We start from the raw sequence: 20,301 nt of genomic DNA on the forward strand, positions 1-20,301 counted from the left end.
AAACAAACAGAGTTGAAAACTTTAAATTAAACACACAAATACCATGTATCTGAGGCTGCTTTCATACTAAGCTGGAAATCCACTGATTTAACGCCGCCTGATGAGTGTAGGGGTAGCGTATATTTTCTTTAATCACTATGATCGACTTGATACGTCATTGGTCTTTGTTTCAAAGAAATTGTCCGACAATTGACGTGCACAGAAACCCTGAAAACGCTGTAGTTTGCATGCCAGACCACTAGTTGGTGCCTGCACATAACTGTACGATAAGCATTCAAGCTTCTTTAAACTGTCTTTCTTTGGCGTATAGGCTCACTCAGTATCTGTATGTTAGAAATGCCTATGCAGATGATGGTATAATTATACATTCTTGATGAACTACTGTTAAATTTCAAAGATTTAGTGTCACAACTCGGGAATTCTTCCATTCTTTTCATCGATCTACTTGTATGTGCTGTACTTCGTGTTTCAGAACAGCTGTATTTTCTCTCTTTACATAGAGGTCGAGAGCGGTGCCTTTCCGAAACGTTGCCTTCTTGTAGTCGTTTCTCAAGAATTTGTACACAGCAGTGTTGATGACTCTTTCTCCTCTCAATGAAAGTTAAGGTACCTGGTCTAAAGGGTATTTTTTAAAGTATATTGAAGAAAATATTAGAATGTAGGAAAAAGTAGTTGTGCCAATTATTGAAACCGCTATTGTTTTTCTAGTATATCGTAAATACTGTAGTTTGTTGATCATTTGCTTTTTGAAAGTATCTCATATTTAAAAAAAATAAATAAATAAATTGAAAAAATGTACTTGAACATCAGAACCATACTCAGAAAAGTAAGTTGAGTGAGTCATATCTACTGGACATTTTTGTGAATAATATTGTATGGTAGAACATCAGTAATTTACATTTAATCTTTGAAAGAGCCTAAAGGCCATTTACAGAATGAAATATGGTGAATTATCTATGATTCTGGTAAATTTACACCATTTTATATTAGTTTTAATTGTGTAATTGGCTTGTGATTGTGCGTTTTTTTTTGCTATCTTTCAACAACACCCAAGTATGTGTGTTTTGTTAAGTTGTTAAAAATCTAATAAATATATTTGTCCCAAAAAAAAAAAAACCACCACCACCCAAGTATTTAATCAGTGTGTCCCTTATAAAAGGGCTGAGAGTGCATGGTTCCCATTCCAGAGACACATGCCACAATATCATTTTCATTTATTTCAACAAAGCAGCAGAAATACAGAAAAGACCAGCACTCAGAAGGTAATTCAAACATGTGCTCAACCTCATGTATTGAAAGACGCTGACATCCTGTAAACAAAGATCCGTCTAACTAATACAATGTGATCGATAGTCATTAATAATAGATTAATTCAAGATGTCAATTAGAAGCTCATGTTTTCCCCCAGTGGACCATCGGGCTCCATGGAGGCTGTGTGTTTAAAGATTGATTGTGGTAAAATACAGGAAACGGCGCACTTGGAATCATTGTTGTTTGAGTTTTGAAACTAAATGCCTGCACAGCTGGGTGTCTAACATGTGACCAGTGGGCCAAAAGGGTTCCCATGGGATGTACTGGCAAATGGTAGAATATCTGAAAATATGTAAAAGGGGCTTGTTTGTAATACTGAGACACTGATCTGAACAAATAGTTCTTCTGCACATGCTCAGTAGATGGACAATAAGAACAATGTTTCCTCCAGAGTGTCATGACTCCCAGTACTAGGTACTTGTAGTCACTTGTGTTCTCATTTTCCTCTTCAGACCCAGTTTGCATCAGTTTGGGCTTTAGAGTATCTCACCGTCTCAGACGAAAGTGGTTTACGTGCTCGGACCTGGAGGCCTGTTGAGTTTCTTTAACACCTGATAACCCCCTACCCAACACCACTTTAAAAACACCAACACACACTGACATGGCGGAGCTGTGCATATGGAGGCAGGATTTAAGAAGCTCAGGGCGGCTCGCTGCTTTTACTTGGAGGAGCAGTGGAAAGGAGATGTGGTGAAATGATAAGAGGGAGCTAAAAAGAGAAGCGGTGCTGACGGATGCTGGAGTGGTGAAGCCACTACTTTTCCCTACAAGCTGAGCCTCTGAAGCACTTTGTGTAATTATTTTGGGATTAACATAGTAATTAAGTAAGTTTTCGTCTTGTTTCCAGTCTTATTTATGGTTGTTCTGTTGGAGAGATAACCCTGAACGAATGAGATATGATGTGATGTAATGGCGTGGTTCCCAACCAGGGGTCTAGGGGTGACTAGGGATGTGTACCGAATTCGGTACTTTAATAGGTACCAACTGAATTCCGTCTGTACTACAAAGTACTGATTCACATCTTCTTCTGTGTTTTTGGTGTATTTGGTGAGTCACAGCGCCCCTAAAGGCCTGGCATATGTACTACATGCCCTGAAGCCTCGAGTTGAGCTGTGTTCATAATGACATGTGGATGGAATTTTTTTTTTGGAGAACGTCTGGGAGAAAAAAGATCGTTTTGGCTCGTGTGGACAAGGCTTTTGATCCATCTCACATCTGACTTCTAGAGGAGCCGTCGGTGCTTCGCTTTGCTTCATGCAAAATGGATTTACAACATTCCTCAGCTGAGTGATGTGAATGAAAGGGGCAGAGGCCCAAAAGAGCTTCACAATGCCATGTATGAGATAAATGAAGCCATACAAGGGAGTTTTATCTGTGATAAATTATTAGAGGCTCTTTTATGCGTGACGCCTAAAAACATTTGATAAATTTTTCTTTACGTCTCCGGGATCCTACAGACGAAACCAATGTAACAGTACCACCAGTGACCATGTGCGGGCAGTGTTGAGATTGCAAACATATTGGAAAATCATTTGAGAAACATTTTGAGACATTTTGAGGCATTGGAATTAGGCCCCATTTACATGGACATGTACATGTACATCTCTGACAATTTTGCCTTCTGACTTTATAGTGTAAAACGGCAGGTGAAGCTACCAAAAGCAAGTAACATTTTAACTGTAAAGTCAACTGCTCACGCGTTAATCTTTTAATCTACATACTGCCACTTTAAGATGGAAAACGCACAGTATTTAAAAAAATTTAAAAAAAATCTAACTTGATAATTCAATAAAATGTAGTTAAAATAAAATTTCTCCACAAAGGTTAACTAGTGACTCAGAATATGCTGTGACAAGAGAATAGAATAGTCCTTTATTGTCACTCTGGAGCAATGTTAAAACAGTGTTGGCACCAGTGAAATTTTGTGATAGCAACCTCAGTGACGGCAAAAAAAAAAAAAAACACACACAAAGGAAGAAAATATAATACAGCAGAGGTCAAATATAAATATTAAAATATGTCCCGTTTACATGGCAACGTTTTCATGTGAAAATGCTAAATCTTCATTGTGTTTTGGTGATCCATTTACATGACACCGGTGCTTGGAGTCACTGCAAACGCAACGTTTTGAAAATGATTCCTCAGGCTGAACTTTTCAAAAATGCTCAGACTCTGAGACGCTGCTCCTGGTCCCGGTCACCACGGCCATAGTAACCAGTTGTTCTGCACACGCTCAGTAGATGGACAATAACAACAATGCTTCCTTCAAAGTGTCATGACTCCCAGTCCATATTCTCCTGGGACTTGGTGATTTTAAAGTCAACAGTCACCGTAATAACAATCCAACGTGGTCGTCTGTCCATATGAATGTCCGTGTTCTCCCTTTGTTAATGTTTATAACATGTTCTCTGATACGTGTGTAGTTCCATTACAAACACAAACGGTTCCAACTCATGGCCAAACCTGCTAACGTTTTAACCTTTTTCTGCCGGGCCTTCTATGTAAATGGTCATTGTTTTCTAAACAATACTGTGTAAATACAAAACTTTTCAGAAAATGCAAACTGATGAGTTATCACTTGAAAGGTTGTCGCGTAAACAGGGCCTTGATTCTCTTATTTAATTCCGACACCAACGCTCAATCCCGCTGATACCATTGTGAAAAAAAATTTTCTTCAGTGGTTTAAACTGGTAATGAATGGAATGGTGACAATAAAAATCTTGTATAAAAAAATCTTTACACACTCACACATTCTTTTGTAAAAACTTGAAGGCAGTTTTAATCCGCTACTCAGTAAAATGGTGTGATCCCTTGTGAATAGGTTAAAAGCTGCTAAAAGGTACTTTGATTTCTTTTCACTTTCTACACTTAAGGCATTATCAATGTCTGGGCTGGAATCCGTGTGTTTGACAAACCTAGTTAGGTGTATACGTTTACCACTGACAGCTCTGTAATAACGGCATTCTCCGGCCTGGCCTAATTTGTGTGCGTCGTAAATAGTCTGTGTTACCTGAATTCTATTGCTATCATCAAGAATGACGTTGGATTAGAGTTGAATCATATCGAAACCAAATGTCACGCTGCTGTCTTGCTCACAACACGAAATTAATCGTGTCTTTTACAAAGAATTAGTAAATATATCGGTGATTGGCTGAAAATGAATGATTTCAACCAATGAGAATGCCCGTTTCATTGCAGTCTTAGACACATTTTGCACAGCTTGTTAGAGTCCAGATTAACAATATTTTACACTGAAATAGGACGTTTTTAACACCAGATCAAGAAGCAGCAGTGTTGGATATCGACAAAAACGTAGAGGACAGATTTTGCTGGGAATGGCTACAACGAAAAGTCCCAGCGACGGTTAAAACTGGGAAAACGATCAATGAGATCAGCGAGACACTTGGACAGCTTGTCAAGAGATGCGATGTGTCTGCGAAAACATTTTGCGCTTACTGTAATGTCATTAACTGTGGTTCTGTGTAGTTTCCTCAGTTCACAGAAGTTTACTGACTGATTTCAATGCAAGATCTCACCAGAATTCTTATATTCAATTCTATAATTCTATATTCAAAGTTGTGGACTTAATGAAAAAAAGATAGTGACTTATTTTAAGCCTGTTCAGCAGATATCAGAAAGACTGTGTAAAGGCTACCGCAGCTCAAACCGGTCGGGCTTTGTGCATAGTTGTAGGACGGCCGAGGGATTGGTCGGAAGTCTGCGACCACTATCGGATTGTGTCTGATATTTGGGGAGTCACAGCACCAGCTGCTGCTGTGAGCTTCACTGTGACCCTCCGTGAGCTGCCGCACAGCAGCAGCGGTGATCCCGTCAGCTGCTGCTGCTACCTGCAGCCTTCATCAAACAGTTTTGTTTACATCGAGTGTGTATTGTTGGAAAATGAAAGACCACAACAGGAGATGCTAATGTAAAATGCTATTAGATGCTAACAAGCTTCTGTTGCAACATTACCCTCCAGGTTGACCCAAACACATCAAACCACACCTACGGATGCGCCGATCCACATTATTTCACTTCCGATACCAATACCAGAATTTGGATATCTGCCGATACAGATACTATTCCGATACCAGAGCTGTTTGGTTTCATATTGTTGTCATTATTGTTGATTTTATGTTGGATCGGAAATTTCCATGAATTACGTTGGTATCGGAACCTGATAATCAAAACTGGATTGGATCGACCCCATCCCTAACCACAACTCTGAGGCTCCTTTCATGTGTGTGTTTACATGAACGTGGCGATTCTGCAATTCTTTCCCCCGCCCCCATAAGATTGATTACAGGTCTTCTTCTGCAACCAGCAGCTCTAGAGTCACTTGTGGCTCTTTATATCCTCTGTATTGGCTCCATGAAGCGTTCGGAAAATTATATATTAGAACAGTTTTCATTCTATTATCTTTTTTTAGAATTGTATTTACATAACTGGCTTTTTTTTCCAAAAAGACTAAAGTTGCTGTCAAAAATAAGTGTCGAGAGGAGGATCGGCTGAATAGAAAGAAGCTAAATTTGCTAAATAAAATAGAATAAAATTTTAAAAAGTAGCCAAAATATTTGAAACAGTCAAGAATGGATTTAAAACAAGTGAAATGACCAAACAAACTGAATCATTTCAAATCGCCTATAAAGGTTAGAAATGGCTGCAAAGGCTTAAACAACAAAATGTATTCTAAATTGTAGTCATGAAATGTAATTTATCAAAACTACATGCATAACTTTACAGACTGATATTTTATCATTTGAAAGTGACAAAATTGTCTCTTTGCTGAGAGAGACTGCAGACCTCTGGTCGGTACCACTAATCTATTTGTTTTCAGAACATGGATTTCTGGGTTTGCAGGACTGTACCATGACTCCGCAAGATCTGCAGGATCGATGGGTTTTCAGGAATGTACCAAGTCTTGAAGCTCCCCGGGGTCGGTGTTGTTTTGCTGTTGCACTTGACTTGAACCGCTTGTGGTTGAACTCCCCCAGTGGCCTAAAGGTGACTGTAGTCTTAACGGCCAGCATGTTAATCATCCACCTCTTGCTCCGAGCCAAGGCTCTGCGCTTGAACCCAAGTGTTCCACCGTATCCATGGTAACGGCTACCAACAGTTACGCAAGCTTGAATACGGCAACCCTTGATGACCCACATTCCTGCTGTAAATCACAACGCACTATCACACACACGCACACACACACACACACACACACACACACACACACACACACACACACACACACACACACACACACACACACACACACACACACACACACACACACACACACACACACACACACACACACACACACACACACACACACACACACACACACATTCCTGACTCCACCCCTTCCCCTATCGAAACTCTGCTCAGTGTTTCCACTCTTCACTCACTGCTGAGAGCCACTGAGGTGGAGAGACTTTCCTCCCCACGAATACTGAAAACGCTTCCGTCTAATCTCCCGGTTGTTCCTTCCTCTCGTAGGCAGGCCGCAGACAGACGGCATCAGTGTCGATTTAATCTAGTTTAAACCTCCGCTTTAAGTCATCCTGTTCATAGTCCTTGGCACACATGTGCTTGATCCGTCACTTGAGAAAGTCGTCTGGCCTGTTGGTTTTCTCTTTCAGATCCTCGTAAAAGTTCCTACTGCAGTCATTGAAGACATTCAAGTCTTCACAGAACTACAGAGATTTCCTGCGTCCTTTTATGAAGATGCAACAGTCCTCTCAACTTTCTAAGCATTTGTTTATATCCACCGTTTGACTCCACAGTGCGCTTTGTTATCCTCGTGGTGTAAACTTTGCGGAAAAGGAACTTTTATCCCAAACACATTTGTCTATTTAGTTGCAAGCTTTGGCTACGCAGAGACCTGCAAAGTTTAGAAAAACTAAATATTTGCATGCGTGCATGGGTTGAAGGCTACAAATAAAATGCACCTCGAAATGCAAGCACCCATATAATTAAAAGCTTAAAAAGCAAAATGTTGCAGAAGTAGCATGAAAACTGAAGGCAGACGCTTAGCTCCTCGCCTCTTGCTCATAAATATACCCATCGTATGAAGTGAAAAGTCTGAGGCCCCATTTTCACAACATTTTCAAGTGGTATTATTGGGGTCTGTCTTCCCGACAATGGTGCTCGGAGCCGGTGAAAACACACACGTTTTTGAAATTCTGTGTAAACGGACATCATTAGCATGAGCTTTCTTAGACTGAAACGATGCGTTTTCACTTGAAAGATTCTCTCGTAAACCGAGTCTCAGACACGCCCCGCTCGTTTTAAATAATCTTGTATTGTTGTCACATACTTTTTTTGTACACCTCCAGTAAGGTGAAGTCTGAAATATAATTAGGAGAAGCAGGACGTAATGCTGCAAATATCCAAAAGCTTTAAAAAAAAAACAACTAATAAAACACAGAAAACGATGGAACGGATGGAAATGAGCTTTGTGCTAAATCCATCTTATTTACAGCAAGCTGGTGGAAGTTCCTGAGATTGTTTGTACATATATATGAAGTATAACAGTGAATATATAATAATATAAATTATTATAATTATTATTTTATATAGAATATATAATATAAGAATAGCAGTGAGGATAAATTCTGCAGCCGCTACCGAGTTTTAACAGATCACATGTGTGCACTGGCTGCAAGCGACAGTCGCAGCATCAGCACATTGTTCTGTTCATACATACATAGGAGGCCTGGGTGTGTACATGTGGAGGACATTCCTGTTTCATGACAGGCCCTGCAGAGGGAAATGTCAACATGCAGTCAATGAAACTGTACACAGACAATGAAAATAGCCCAGGGTGTGGGGAAATCACCGGCTGTGTTGGTGTCTAAATATTGTGAGGAGGGGAAGTAAAGCTTCCTGCTGACTAAACCACAAACTGATGAAAGCGCCATATGAACACTCAGAGACAATTATGACTTCCTGGAAATCAGTTAAAAGAATTTTACATAAAATGTAGATTTTTGTGTACATTTTAGTCTTAGTAAATCTCTCAAATTTAAAAAATAATTCAAATCCAACCGGGGCCTTTTCTGTGTGGTTTGTTTGTTTCTTCTGGGCACCTCGCTTTCCTCCCACAGTCCTCACAGACATGTACAGTGGATCCCTGAGCAAGACCCCCGGTCCCCACAAGCTCCCCCCTGAGCGCTGCTCTGTGTGGCTGCTACCGATGGGTCATTCGGTCATAATTGAGTTCAGCTGTAAAAATAAACATTATTTGAATAAATATTTTTTAACATCCGTCCTTACCAATGACCTCGTTCTCCTATAGTTGATGTTTATAGTGTGTTGTTATCAGTGCGAGTGTGAGTGTGGGGTTTCATTCGTTCTGAAACTACAACTTAAAACCATCGCTTTTTCACTTGAAACGTTGTCGTCTAAACGAGGCCCAAGTGGAAGCAGATCTTGTGAGGCTGAGCTGCGTCATTTTCCCAGACCGGACTGGATCATATAACGATGTAATACTGGCTACGTGTGGCTAAATCCCACATTGTGGTATCCCGGGCAGTTTGTTAACTTGACCTAGAAGTCAGTTCACACTCACTGAACACTTTGAAAAGTATCTATAGCTGCAGAAAACTTGGTGAATGTGGCTTTATAGCTCAGATCTGTGAATCAGCCCCTCCCCACCCCTGCTGAATCACTGCCACATTAAGCACCGCGCTGAGTTAATCCTCAATGGCTACGTCTCAGTCCTGCTTTGAGTTTTCTGACGGATGTTGGTCGACACCGCTGTGTTTCTGAAGATGTGTTTTCTGTCTGTGTTTCTTGATCAGGACCTGGAGTTCCACGGCGTGATGCGGTTCTACTTCCAGGACCGGGTCGCCGGTAACTTCGCCACAAAGTGCATCCGCGTGTCAAGCACGGCCACAACGCAGGACGTCATTGAGACGCTCGCCGAGAAGTTCCGGCCGGACATGAGGATGCTCTCCTCGCCCAAATACTCGCTGTACGAGGTGCACGTCAGCGGCGGTGAGTCTCTCTGCTAATCATCAACAGTTGAGAGGCGGAGCGTTCGGCCTGTCCAACCCCCGATTCCCAAAAAAGTAGGGACGATAATACCTTCACGCACTTTGCTGTGTGTAAACTGTGGGTTCTGTGTGTGTGTTAGAAGAGCGGCAGCTGGATCTGGATGAGAAGCCTCTCGTCGTCCAGCTGAACTGGAACAAAGACGACAGAGAAGGACGCTTCGTCTTGAAGAACGAGAATGACATCCTGCCCAAGGTCAGACGCTCCTTCTGTCCGCCGGCGTGCTGATCATCGCTTTGTTGTTCATCCATCTCTGGCCAAAGAAGAAACTCCAAATCACACCTCATTGTATCGTCGTCACAATGTTATTTTTATCTGTGTGACTTCTGTCTTTCTCTGGAGTGACTCTTGTCTCAACAAATTGAACAAAATATTGATGAAGGTCTGATTTGATTAGGTATTTGAATGGAATGGAATTACTTTCTGGATGACTGATGACATTTTCTAAAGAAAAACTCCTAAAATCCATCTGGAAAAACTCTGGGTTCCTTCAGGAAAGTCTTCCATTTATCCTGCATGTAATCTGTCAATCTACAAAGATCTGTTCATCCAAGAAGTAGCACGTTTATCCCCACTTTACCATCTCTCTCATCAATTTTTCCTCTCCTTTTCTAATTTCCTCATGTTTTCATCCACCCCCCCAGATAGATCCTAATGCGCTGTCACTTTTTACTACAAACTATACAAGGGATGAAAGCAGGGACTAGATAAATCCGTAGCATAGAAAATTTCAACAATTTGAGCAGAAAGTAAAAGTTCTACTTTTGCTGCAGTTTCCTTCAGCTCTTTTTCTATTTAAAGATTCCCAACGTTTTAAATCAGATGCTTTACTGTGGTCGAGCCTGACTCACAGTTGCAGCCCTTTTCAAAAATGACTGAACATTCGTCTTTGATCGTCTTTTTAGTTATTCAGAAATGAGTTTTCCCGTCCCGAGGCGCCTCACTCACCCTTCTTCTTTTCTCCCAGAAGAGCCAGAGCAACGGGCCGGAGAAGGAGAAGGACGGAGTGATCCAGAACTTCAAGAGGACTTTGTCCAAGAAGGAGAAGAAGAAGGAGAAGAAGAGAGAGAAAGAGTTTGCTCGCATCTCCGACGGCGACGACCAGACTCTGAGCCGGGAGGACGGGTAGCTAATGTCTCCCCCCCCCCCCCACGATGATGAAACGGTGGTGCTCCCCTCTCTGATGCGTCTCTCCCTCCTTGACTTCTCTCAGGGAGAACAGCCGGCTGGCAGCCGAGGTCTACAAGGACATGCCGGAGACCAGCTTCACCAGGACCATCTCCAACCCAGAGGTGGTGATGAAAAGGCGGCGCCAGCAGAAGCTGGAGAAACGCATGCAGGAGTTCATGAGCAGCGACGGGAGGCCCGACTCCGGTACGTCACTGTCCTTAACCTCCTGAGGTTCTGGCTGCTTTAAGACTGAAGCCCCGATTAGATGACGCTTCCAATGAAAACGCATTGTTTTTGTTTGACAAAAGTTTCACGTATACACGCATCATTTGGAAAATGAGGTCTGTTGACATGAAAACGGCAGAAATCCCCAAACCTATGTGGTTAGCGCAAATTTACTACGACTGGTGCGCATGCGTGGTGGCAGCATTTCACAAAAGTTGCAATATCCTCCGTTTCCAGGGAGAAAAAGCAGTTTCAAAAAGTTGCATTTTTCCTGTTGTCACAACGACTGAGTCGTAGCATTTTCAAAAAAGTTCTACTGTCTTCTGTTTCCACGAAGTCAGGGGTTTTTCAAAAAGTTGCATTTTTCCAGTTTCCACAGGAATGAAGTCGGATCATACTCAAAGTTTCCACGGCGACTGAGCAGGAGCATTTTCAAAACTTGTTTTCAGCACTATCCCCCATTTCCATGAAGCCCGAGCTTTTTCAAAAAGTTGAGCTTTCCTCTGTTTCCGCTGCGATTGAGTTGAAGCATTTCTAGAAAGTTGCATTCCGCCTCTGTGTCCATGCAGACTGAGTCAGTGTTTTTAAAAAGTTTCATTTTTTCCGTTTCCACGGTGATAGAGGCCCCGTTTACACGACAACGATTACGAGTGTATCCGCAAAGCTTTCTTCCCTTTTGGGGGGTCCGTTTACACGGCACCCGTGTGCGGATCCACTGTATCTGCGAAGTTTTTAATCCGGCTCCCAAGGTGGAAAGATTCTTTCACGGCGCTAATCCCTCCTGCGGAGACTGATGGAGGCTACAGAGCCTGTTTCTGCGCATCTCCCCCTCCCTCCTGCTCATTCAGTTGTAAACAAACATGGCGGACCCGTAGTGGTACGACCAGCGGTCCGTATTCTAGTTTTATCGTCCAGATCAGTAGTTTAATAGTTGAGACTCTCCCTGATATCATCCGATGTGCCATCAGTCCATACGGATGTCGAGTTCTCTCCATTTTCTTCACGTTTATAGTGTTTTGTTCTCTGCACACGTCTGTCGTTTCATTACAAAACCAAGCAACAGCGCCCTCCCGTGGCCCGACAGACTAACTACATCGTTGTCTCTGTGTCCGCTCCTGCAGTGTAAACACACTCCTTTTTTTTTGCGGATTAGGTGTTGTCACGTGAAACGTCGTGTAAACAGGGCCTGAGTTGCAACGTTTTTAAAAAATTGCATTTTCAGCGGCTCCTGGCACCATTGTCATGTAAACGGACACAAAACAAAACAGACTTGAAAATATTGTGTAAATGGGGCCTCAAAAGGAAAATATAAATTTCAAATCTCCAAGTATAAATTTAACAATTTCTGTTATGCAGCCAGATTGAAGTCTTGGAATTTTATGAAACACATTTTCTGGTGTTTTACACTGATGGAGGAAAAAGGAGAGAGATCACCAGTCGATGGAAGTCGTCTGTAGTTCAATGCTGCTGCTCATCTGTATGCAGGCGAGCACAGCTGGATGACAAGCTCTGCAGATGTTATCAGCACCAGCATGCAGAGCCAACACACACACACACACACACACACACACACACACACACACACACACACACACACACACACACACACACACACACACACACACACACACACACACACACACACACACACTTAGTGTTGATCTTTTAGTATCAGTCCATTTTTTCATTTACACTAATCTGTAAGTCACTGTAACTCGTAACGAAATCATTACATGTATAAATCTGCACACTGCATGTGTGCATGCGTGCGCACATGCAGTCATGGAAGCAGAGGTGCATATAGACACACATTAACGAAGACACACAAACATGCAAGCAAATGTAAACACAAACATGTACTCATGCAAACAAATGTGCACACAAAGAAGCACGTATGCAAACAAACGTGCACACAAAGAAGCACGTATGCAAACAAACGTGCACACAAACTATCATACGCAAACAAATGTATGCGCAAAGAAGCACAAATGAAAACGCGCACATACGCAAGATAATGTACACGCAAACGCATATGTACATGCAAATGTACAAATTAACATGCATGCGAACACACACACACACACACACACACACACACACACACACACACACACACACACACACACACACACACACACACACACACACACACACACACGCACTGATTGAGTGACTTTGATTCAGATCGAATTTCAACCCAAAGGTTGGTGGTTTCCTGCATCCTGCCCTTTCTAATCTTTGAAGTATTGTTGGGCAATACACAGTGTGGGTACATTTGTTAGTTTGAGCACGGCCATATGTCGTCGGAGAGAGTGACTGAGGCTTGTTTACGCACCGAGACAGAAACGTATGCGTCGAAGGAGTGACACAAACACGTGTGACTCAGCCGTTACCTAATCGCTCTGCCAGACAGACAGATGGACTGGGGAACCCACTCTAAAAACAGCTCACACACACACACACACACACACACACACACACACACACACACACACACACACACACACACACACACACACACACACACACACACACACACACACACACACACACACACACACACACACACACACACACACACACACACACACACACACACACACACACACACACACACACACACACACACACACACAGTCTGCGGTGACATTCAGAAAAAGATCACTTTATGTAATGCTCGTAAAAAGCCTGTTTACTTGCCTGTGGGATTTATAAAGGTGATAATTTTCAGTCGACACGTCGTGGTCACGTGGACTCGTCTGCCACCGCAGCGTGGTGAAGGAAGCAGCGGGAAGGTCGCTCGCAGGAATCAGACGACTGGGAAGATGTTTAGATGGTGGAAGGGAAAACCACAGTGTGTCCACACCCTCGTCATCACCATGTTGGGCCATTGAGCAAAGCTCCTAAACCCTCCACTGCTTCTGGAAGGTGTAGTGTAGGTTAACTACGGGTCACAGTGAAGTAAGACTGAACTATCTTGTGAAAGATTTGTTGAATAGAATTCAACACACCCAAAGATAAATGGTGAGGACACAGTGTTGTTCCAGATAATCCGCCATCTTGATTTGTACTTTGTCATTTTTGTTGCGATAATTCGTAATGAAGATCCGCAGGAGGTTGCCAACCAGCAAAGAGTGGCACAGCAACCTGCAGAAGGAAGTGGAGGTGGGTCGGTCACACGCTCGGGGAAACCACAAGACTGTGTGACAAGACGAGAGAAAACATGGCTGCCACAAACTGAGCTGGGGACGATCAGAAGAACAGGAACAACAGTGCTCGGAGTCACTGAAAAAGCAACTTTTTGAAACCACTTAATCTCCATGAAAACGGGGGAAAGCGAAACCATTTGAAAACGATTGTCCTGCATCTCTATGTCGACGCCGGAAATGATGCTTCTGCACCGCTGAACCATGGCTGTAGTAAATAGTTTAAGCTTTAAAAAAAAAAAAAAAAACGTTGCAGAAGTAGCATGAGAACTGCTGCTTGCTCCCGCTAATAAATATCCCGATCTCATACCGGAGTGGATTTAACAAATGCAAGTGAAAACTTTGTTTTAGGGGTACGTTTACACAACAACGGTGCTCAAACCACCGAAAACACCACTTTGGAAACGGCTTCATCTCTGTGTAACTTTATAGTATTAGAACTTGTTGATGTCACAGTTCTCTTTATAGAATACATGAAACATCTGCTCTGCGTGTCTGCAGGAGGCACTTTGAGGATATACGCCGACAGCCTGAAGCCGAACATCCCCTACAAGACCATCCTGCTCTCCACCAGAGACACGGCCGACTTCGCCGTGGTGGAGGCGCTGGAGAAGTACGGCCTGGAGAAGGAGAACCCCAGAGAGTACTGCATCGCTCGGGTACCGCTACTTTCTTTCATGATAGATCATCGAGATCAAGCAAGTGCGATATCGGTTGTTTTCACAAATTAAGGAGCTCTATAATCTGGATGTGAGTGAAGTTACATGTAATCAGAGATGACAGTGAAGAGGACAAGGCTAAAAATTCAACAGTTAAAACCCAGTGCACGTTAAAGGCAGAGGATAAATCCCTGAATCTTTCACAACGTGGTCTTAATAGTAAAATGTCTTGAGGAAACTGAGTTGTTTCTTCCCATAACATAAAGATTTTCTCTCTCCCATGCAGCAGGACGACAAGTCGGGAAAAGAGGCGATCCTGGACGACAGCGAGTGTCCACTGCAGATTTTTAGGGACTGGCCTGCAGATAGAGGTGAAACTTTTATCACGATGGATATTTTAATCCCAAATTTGACTCGCCTTAGTCCAGGGGAGTCGAACACATTTCAGTTCAGGAGCCACATACAGTCCAATTTCACCTCGAGTGGATTGGACTGATAAAATGGTGCCATAATAACATTTAGATTTAAACATTAAAGTTTTTTCTCTACGATAGTGCAGAGTATATGTGATGAATATTTTCACATGACCAAACGATTACTACAGAAAAATTGCTACAACTTCTACATGAACCCGATTTTATTTAAATGTTCTTGTGCAATATACAGTGAAATGTCCAGAAATCGTTGCCTATAACTGTTGCATTATGGGTGTTTTTACCCCCCCCCCCCCCCCCCCCCCCCCCCCCCACACACACACACACACACACACATGGCTTTGAGGCTAATGCTAGTTGGCTAGCTCAGGTCTCAGTGTTGTCTGCTGTTCTGTAAAAATCTGTTTTCTTTGAAATTGTAACTATTTTCACGGTGGTTTCGCCGGATTGGAGCATCTTGCAGGCGGGTTTTGGCCCACGAGCCTCATGTCTGACACCCCTGTCTTAGAGTTACACATATTTGACTGACTAAAGATTTACTGCTTTGCAGTGCAGCTGTTGCGCCACATTATTTTGTGTTTACCGCCACCTGCTGCTGCTTAGCGGTCATTACATATCTATCACTTTGAGCATAAAAACAAACCATGAGTAATGAAAATAGGCTTGAAAGGGAACAGAAAGAATGCTAAATACTTGCGATACAAAAACAACGAGAATACATCACCCTCTCACCTAAAATAAATGTAAATATACAGTTAACCCGTCAACTTCACCTAGATTTAACTTAATCTGGATTAAGCGTAAGCTGTAAGCATATAATAATAAAAATGACAATTAACCAGATTATGTCAATAAACAGATTCAACAGGCTTTAAGTAAAGTTTAAATCAGATTGAGGTTTATTGGTTGTTTTAGGACAATAATCTGTTAAGAAAAATAACAGATGTCTGAGGATTATACAAACACTGTCTTATTTGCAGGAGCGTTGGTGTTCCAGTTGAAGAAGAGGCCGCCAGACTACCAGGGCAGGAAGGGGAGGAAGGCGGAGGACAAAGGCCTCCGGGGGAAGGACAGCTCGCTGCCACCCGAGAAGCTGCCGTACCTGGTGGAGCTGAGTCCAGGTACTGCGGCACCTCCATCTGCTCTGGTCATCACTGTAATGACAGACGGTAACCTGCAGGTGGCAGTGGCACTTCTGTCGGTCGATTCAGGTCAAGTGGCACCACATGATCTTTCACTGGATGGATCATGTGGCTTTAGATCAGCGCGCTGCAACCTTTTCCATCAAAACAGATGATTTTGTCTGATTCCACCCAATAAAAATTGGTGCCACGAAACATGTTTAATCAGAGAAGATCACGCAGCTTATATTGTTATTTATGTAGTTTGATTAAACTACATTTGTGACGTTTCATGAATGTAGTTTAGAATCAGTTTAGTTTTAAGTTTTGTAGCCATTTTTAGCAGTTTTATGCTTTTTAACTTAGTTTAACTGATTTAGCCAGTTTGGTTGTTTGAGGCATTTTATCTATTGATCATTTTTTTCTAGTCTTGTTTCAGCCATTTAACCTGATTTAACTTTTTTGGGGGGAGCCAGTACCACTTCTTTTCAGCCAACCAATACCAAACATTTTTTTAACTTGGTAAGTTAGGGAGAAAAAGAATCCCTTTATGTGTGTGGCAAATGAGCTCGCAACCCTCGGGTCCACACACAGAGATGGCACGAAGACAGCCTTCCTCCTCACAATACTTTATTTACCAAACACAAAACACAATCTCAGACACACGGCCTCTTTCAGGCACCTGTGTGTTTCCCCCTGCTGTCACCATTGTCTCTGGGCGGCTCCTTCCTAATGGACAGAGAGGTAATTGGAGATTTTCAGAACAGATGCATGAATATCTCCTGCATCGTTGTGCTGGTGCACCTGGACTTATAAAGTCAAATGCAGAACACAGCAGGTAAGTTTGAGCAGCAGGAGTCCTTGAATGCATCACGCGGTCCCCAACCGAAGCCATTCTGCAGAGTCTTGCACGCGTCCTGCCCTAACAGCTTGTTTCTTTGCTACTGATCCCTCCTCTCCGTGTCCTCTCATGTCATTAACTCCTCCCCTGCTGCCTCACGTCACTCTCAGCACCGTGTTCGTGCTGATTGGGACGTCAAGGTGAGCAGCAGGTCTGATGCAGGACGATGCTAACTCACTTCATCCTCTGGAAGGTGGAAAAAACCCCAATTGATTAGCGACTTAACCGTGTGTGTATGTTTGTGTGCGTGTGTGTGTGCGCGTGCGCGTCTTCCATGCAATTAATGGGTTAACAAGGTAATGCTGCATTAATTTCTCTCCTTGCTGCATTTTCACCCTCTGCTATGTCTGTTTTCTTTCCCACCTTTTTGTATGGTGTGTGTGTGTGTGTGTGTGTGTGTGTGTGTGTGTGTGTGTGTGTGTGTGTGTGTGTGTGTGTGTGTGTGTGTGTGTGTGTGTGTGTGTGTGTGTGTGTGTGTGTGTGTGTGTGTGTGTGTGTGTGTGTGTGTGTGTGTGTGTGTGTGTGTGTGTGTGTGTGTGTGTGTGTGTGTGTGTGTGTGTGTGTGTGTGTGTGCGTCCTGTGCATGTGTCCCCCTTCCTCCGTGCCTGCCTGTCTGCCTAGGCCGAGGGAATCACTATGCCTACTACGCCTATCGGCACCACGAAGGTAAAAAAACCCAAAACAATCCTTGGCTCCTCCTCTGTGTGTGGTTCGTGGTGGTGGGGGGGGGGCATTTGGTCAAATGGAGCTGGAACTCAGAAATATCGTCGGCTCGTTCATATAATGACTGAATAACTTGTCAAAGTCCAGAATTTGTCTTTAATGTTGACACATTTCTATGTCGGTGTAATAAATCTGATCACATGAACTGATGCAGCTCATAATACAGACTGAAGTGCGTCCCTGGTGGTCAAATGAAGATACTGCAGTTAATGTTATAATTTATCATAATGGGTAAATTTCATCTTGTGGGCCGGATTGGAGTCTCTGGTGGGCCGGTTCTGGCCCGCGGGTCGTACGTTTGACAGCCTTTTGTTTAGAGACACAATCAAGTGGTTTTCTAATCGTGTGACGAGCACAACTGTTGGCTTCACAATGTTCACATGAAGATGGACATCTTCAGAATCTTTTGGAATCTTTGTCTTTGCTACAATTATGAGTTAAAACCATTAAAAAAGAAAACGTATCAGACTTAGAAATTATTTGTAGTTACATTGACCAAACATTTTTAAAGTCCTCGATCGAGCACAGTATTGACCTTGTTTTGACCCTCAGTCGGTTTTAGTTCCTGTTAGTTTCCACGTTTCCCTGATTCCACGTTTGATTTCTTTGGCTTGGGCAAACTAATCTGCCGCTTTGCTTTGTACTAAACCCCTGCTTACTATTAACCAGGAACTGCCCAGAGGCTCCACCGCATTAGCAGTTCGTTTCCCAGCATGCACCAGTTCGTATCGACTCCTCGCAGCTGAGAACGGTTCAGTGATAACGTCGTGTCAGAGATGTTCTTGTGTTGGTTTAAGTGTACTTCTCTTTAAAATGAAGATCGAATCAGACAGTGATTCTGTGTCTCTGTGTGTGTAGACGGGTCCGACTCGCGGGACAAACCAAAGCTGTACCGACTTCAGCACAGCATCACTGAGGTGGGCTCAGACTGCACAGAGGACGGAGCCATTCAGGTAAAACACACCAAACTTCATCCATCCATCATCCATCCATCTATCTGTCAATCTCTCCTCGTTCATCCTTATGTTTATCCATCATAATTATATATTCTTCCTTGCACCAATCCCTCTATCAGTTAATTTATTGGTTCATCCAACCAGTCATCAAACCTTCCATTCATCCATCCACTTCTTCATCCTGCTATTCAACCATCCGTCCATCCATCCATCCATTCCTTCCTTTCTGTTTTTCTCCTCCATCTCTCCTCCTCTGCTTCACGGAGAGATGTTCAATGAATTGTTGTAATTGTGCAGAGCAACCTACAAACGCTGATGTTCTCTCTGCTGTGTTTCTAATGAATGTTTAAAGCCCCATACCCCTCCCCCCCCTCACGTATCCCCTGTGTATGTCCATCAGCTGCTGGGTCCGGGCATCCTGCCACACCACTGCAACCTCATGCACAGTGAGGGCATGGTGACGGTGACGCCGCACGGCCCCGACGCCGACACCTTCGTGGACGGCCAGCGTGTCACTGAGACCACGGTGCTGCGTTCGGGCTCCACGCTGCAGTTCGGCTCCGCCCATGTCTTCAAGTTCGTGGACCCCATGTTCGACCAGGGCGGGAAGAGAGAACCGGCCACCATGATGAGGGGCCGCCACAAGTCTGGGTGAGGAGGAGGAGGAGGAGGAGGGAGTGCAACTTTTTGAAAATGCTCTTTCCTTTTTGAAACACTGCCACTGCACACCACGGCCGTAGTAACTAGTTGTTCTGTACATGCTCAGTAGATGGACGATGTTTCCTCCAGAGTATCAGGACTCCCAGTTCATATTTTCCTGGGACTTGGTAGTTTTCTAGTTGACAGTCAGCTTTGTTGTGGAAACGGGGCCTCAATGTGCTTGGAACTAAAGTGTGTGTCGAAGAAGAAAGCAGAAGGTTTAGAGTAGAAACAGAGATGAAGGGAACGGTTCTGAGAGCAGCGTGGAAATGAGAGGAAGAGCTGAGGTCTGAGGTTAGGGCGACCGGCGGGCGGCCCTCTAATCTGATCAACATGCAGCTGGGTGTGGCCTCCTGCCGGCTGCAGCTCTCCACTCCAATGGGAGGCATAAGAAGAGCGTACGGAGAGTATTGAACATCAGAGATGAGCCCAGAATGGAAATATGTCATTGAATGTTCCTTTCTGGAGTTAATGGACGACTAACCGCCAGAAAGAGAGAGCGAGGTCAAGAAGCTGGACTCTGGAGGTTGTTTAGTTTCATAAAGTGCTTTCTTGAAATCCTCCAAAAGGAAATCTAACAGGTAGGAAGCTGCTAACTCAAAGCTTTTAAACAGAAATCTGACTTCAATGTTTTTATAGTTTGTGTCGGTGTGTTGGTCCACATTGGTATTTAAGGTAGCATATTTATAATATTTTAACAGCCTATCTTTTTATATGACTTTAATACAGTATCACTGTTCATTTTCATTGTAGAAAATGTCTAATATCTTCATGTTGAACAAATTCAACGATAAACACTTTGCTCTCTTGATAACTTTGCTACTGTAATTCTCGAAAGAAACTG

General features: G+C 43.2%; 1 protein-coding gene across 5 annotated transcripts in view; it reads left to right on the top strand.

Moving 5' to 3' along the window:
- Nucleotides 1-20,301, top strand: part of afdna (afadin, adherens junction formation factor a) — a 127,311-nt gene that overhangs the window by 37,790 nt on the left and 69,220 nt on the right. For 2 of the 5 annotated variants that reach the window (XM_080491364.1, XM_080491367.1), the window contains exons 2-10: nucleotides 9,111-9,306; nucleotides 9,449-9,558; nucleotides 10,331-10,488; nucleotides 10,577-10,737; nucleotides 14,466-14,623; nucleotides 14,910-14,994; nucleotides 16,038-16,178; nucleotides 18,661-18,755; nucleotides 19,159-19,409. In XM_080491364.1, coding sequence (XP_080347490.1) covers nucleotides 9,111-9,306; nucleotides 9,449-9,558; nucleotides 10,331-10,488; nucleotides 10,577-10,737; nucleotides 14,466-14,623; nucleotides 14,910-14,994; nucleotides 16,038-16,178; nucleotides 18,661-18,755; nucleotides 19,159-19,409 — 1,355 coding nt within the window. Of the gene's footprint in view, nucleotides 1-9,110; nucleotides 9,307-9,445; nucleotides 9,559-10,330; nucleotides 10,489-10,576; nucleotides 10,738-14,465; nucleotides 14,624-14,909; nucleotides 14,995-16,037; nucleotides 16,179-18,660; nucleotides 18,756-19,158; nucleotides 19,410-20,301 lie in introns of all 5 variants that reach the window. The other 3 variants (XM_080491363.1, XM_080491365.1, XM_080491366.1) reach the window with 3 other exon arrangements.

Source organism: Lipophrys pholis (genome assembly GCF_963383615.2).
Source record: "Lipophrys pholis genome assembly, chromosome: 21".
Taxonomy (NCBI): Eukaryota; Metazoa; Chordata; class Actinopteri; order Blenniiformes; family Blenniidae; genus Lipophrys; species Lipophrys pholis.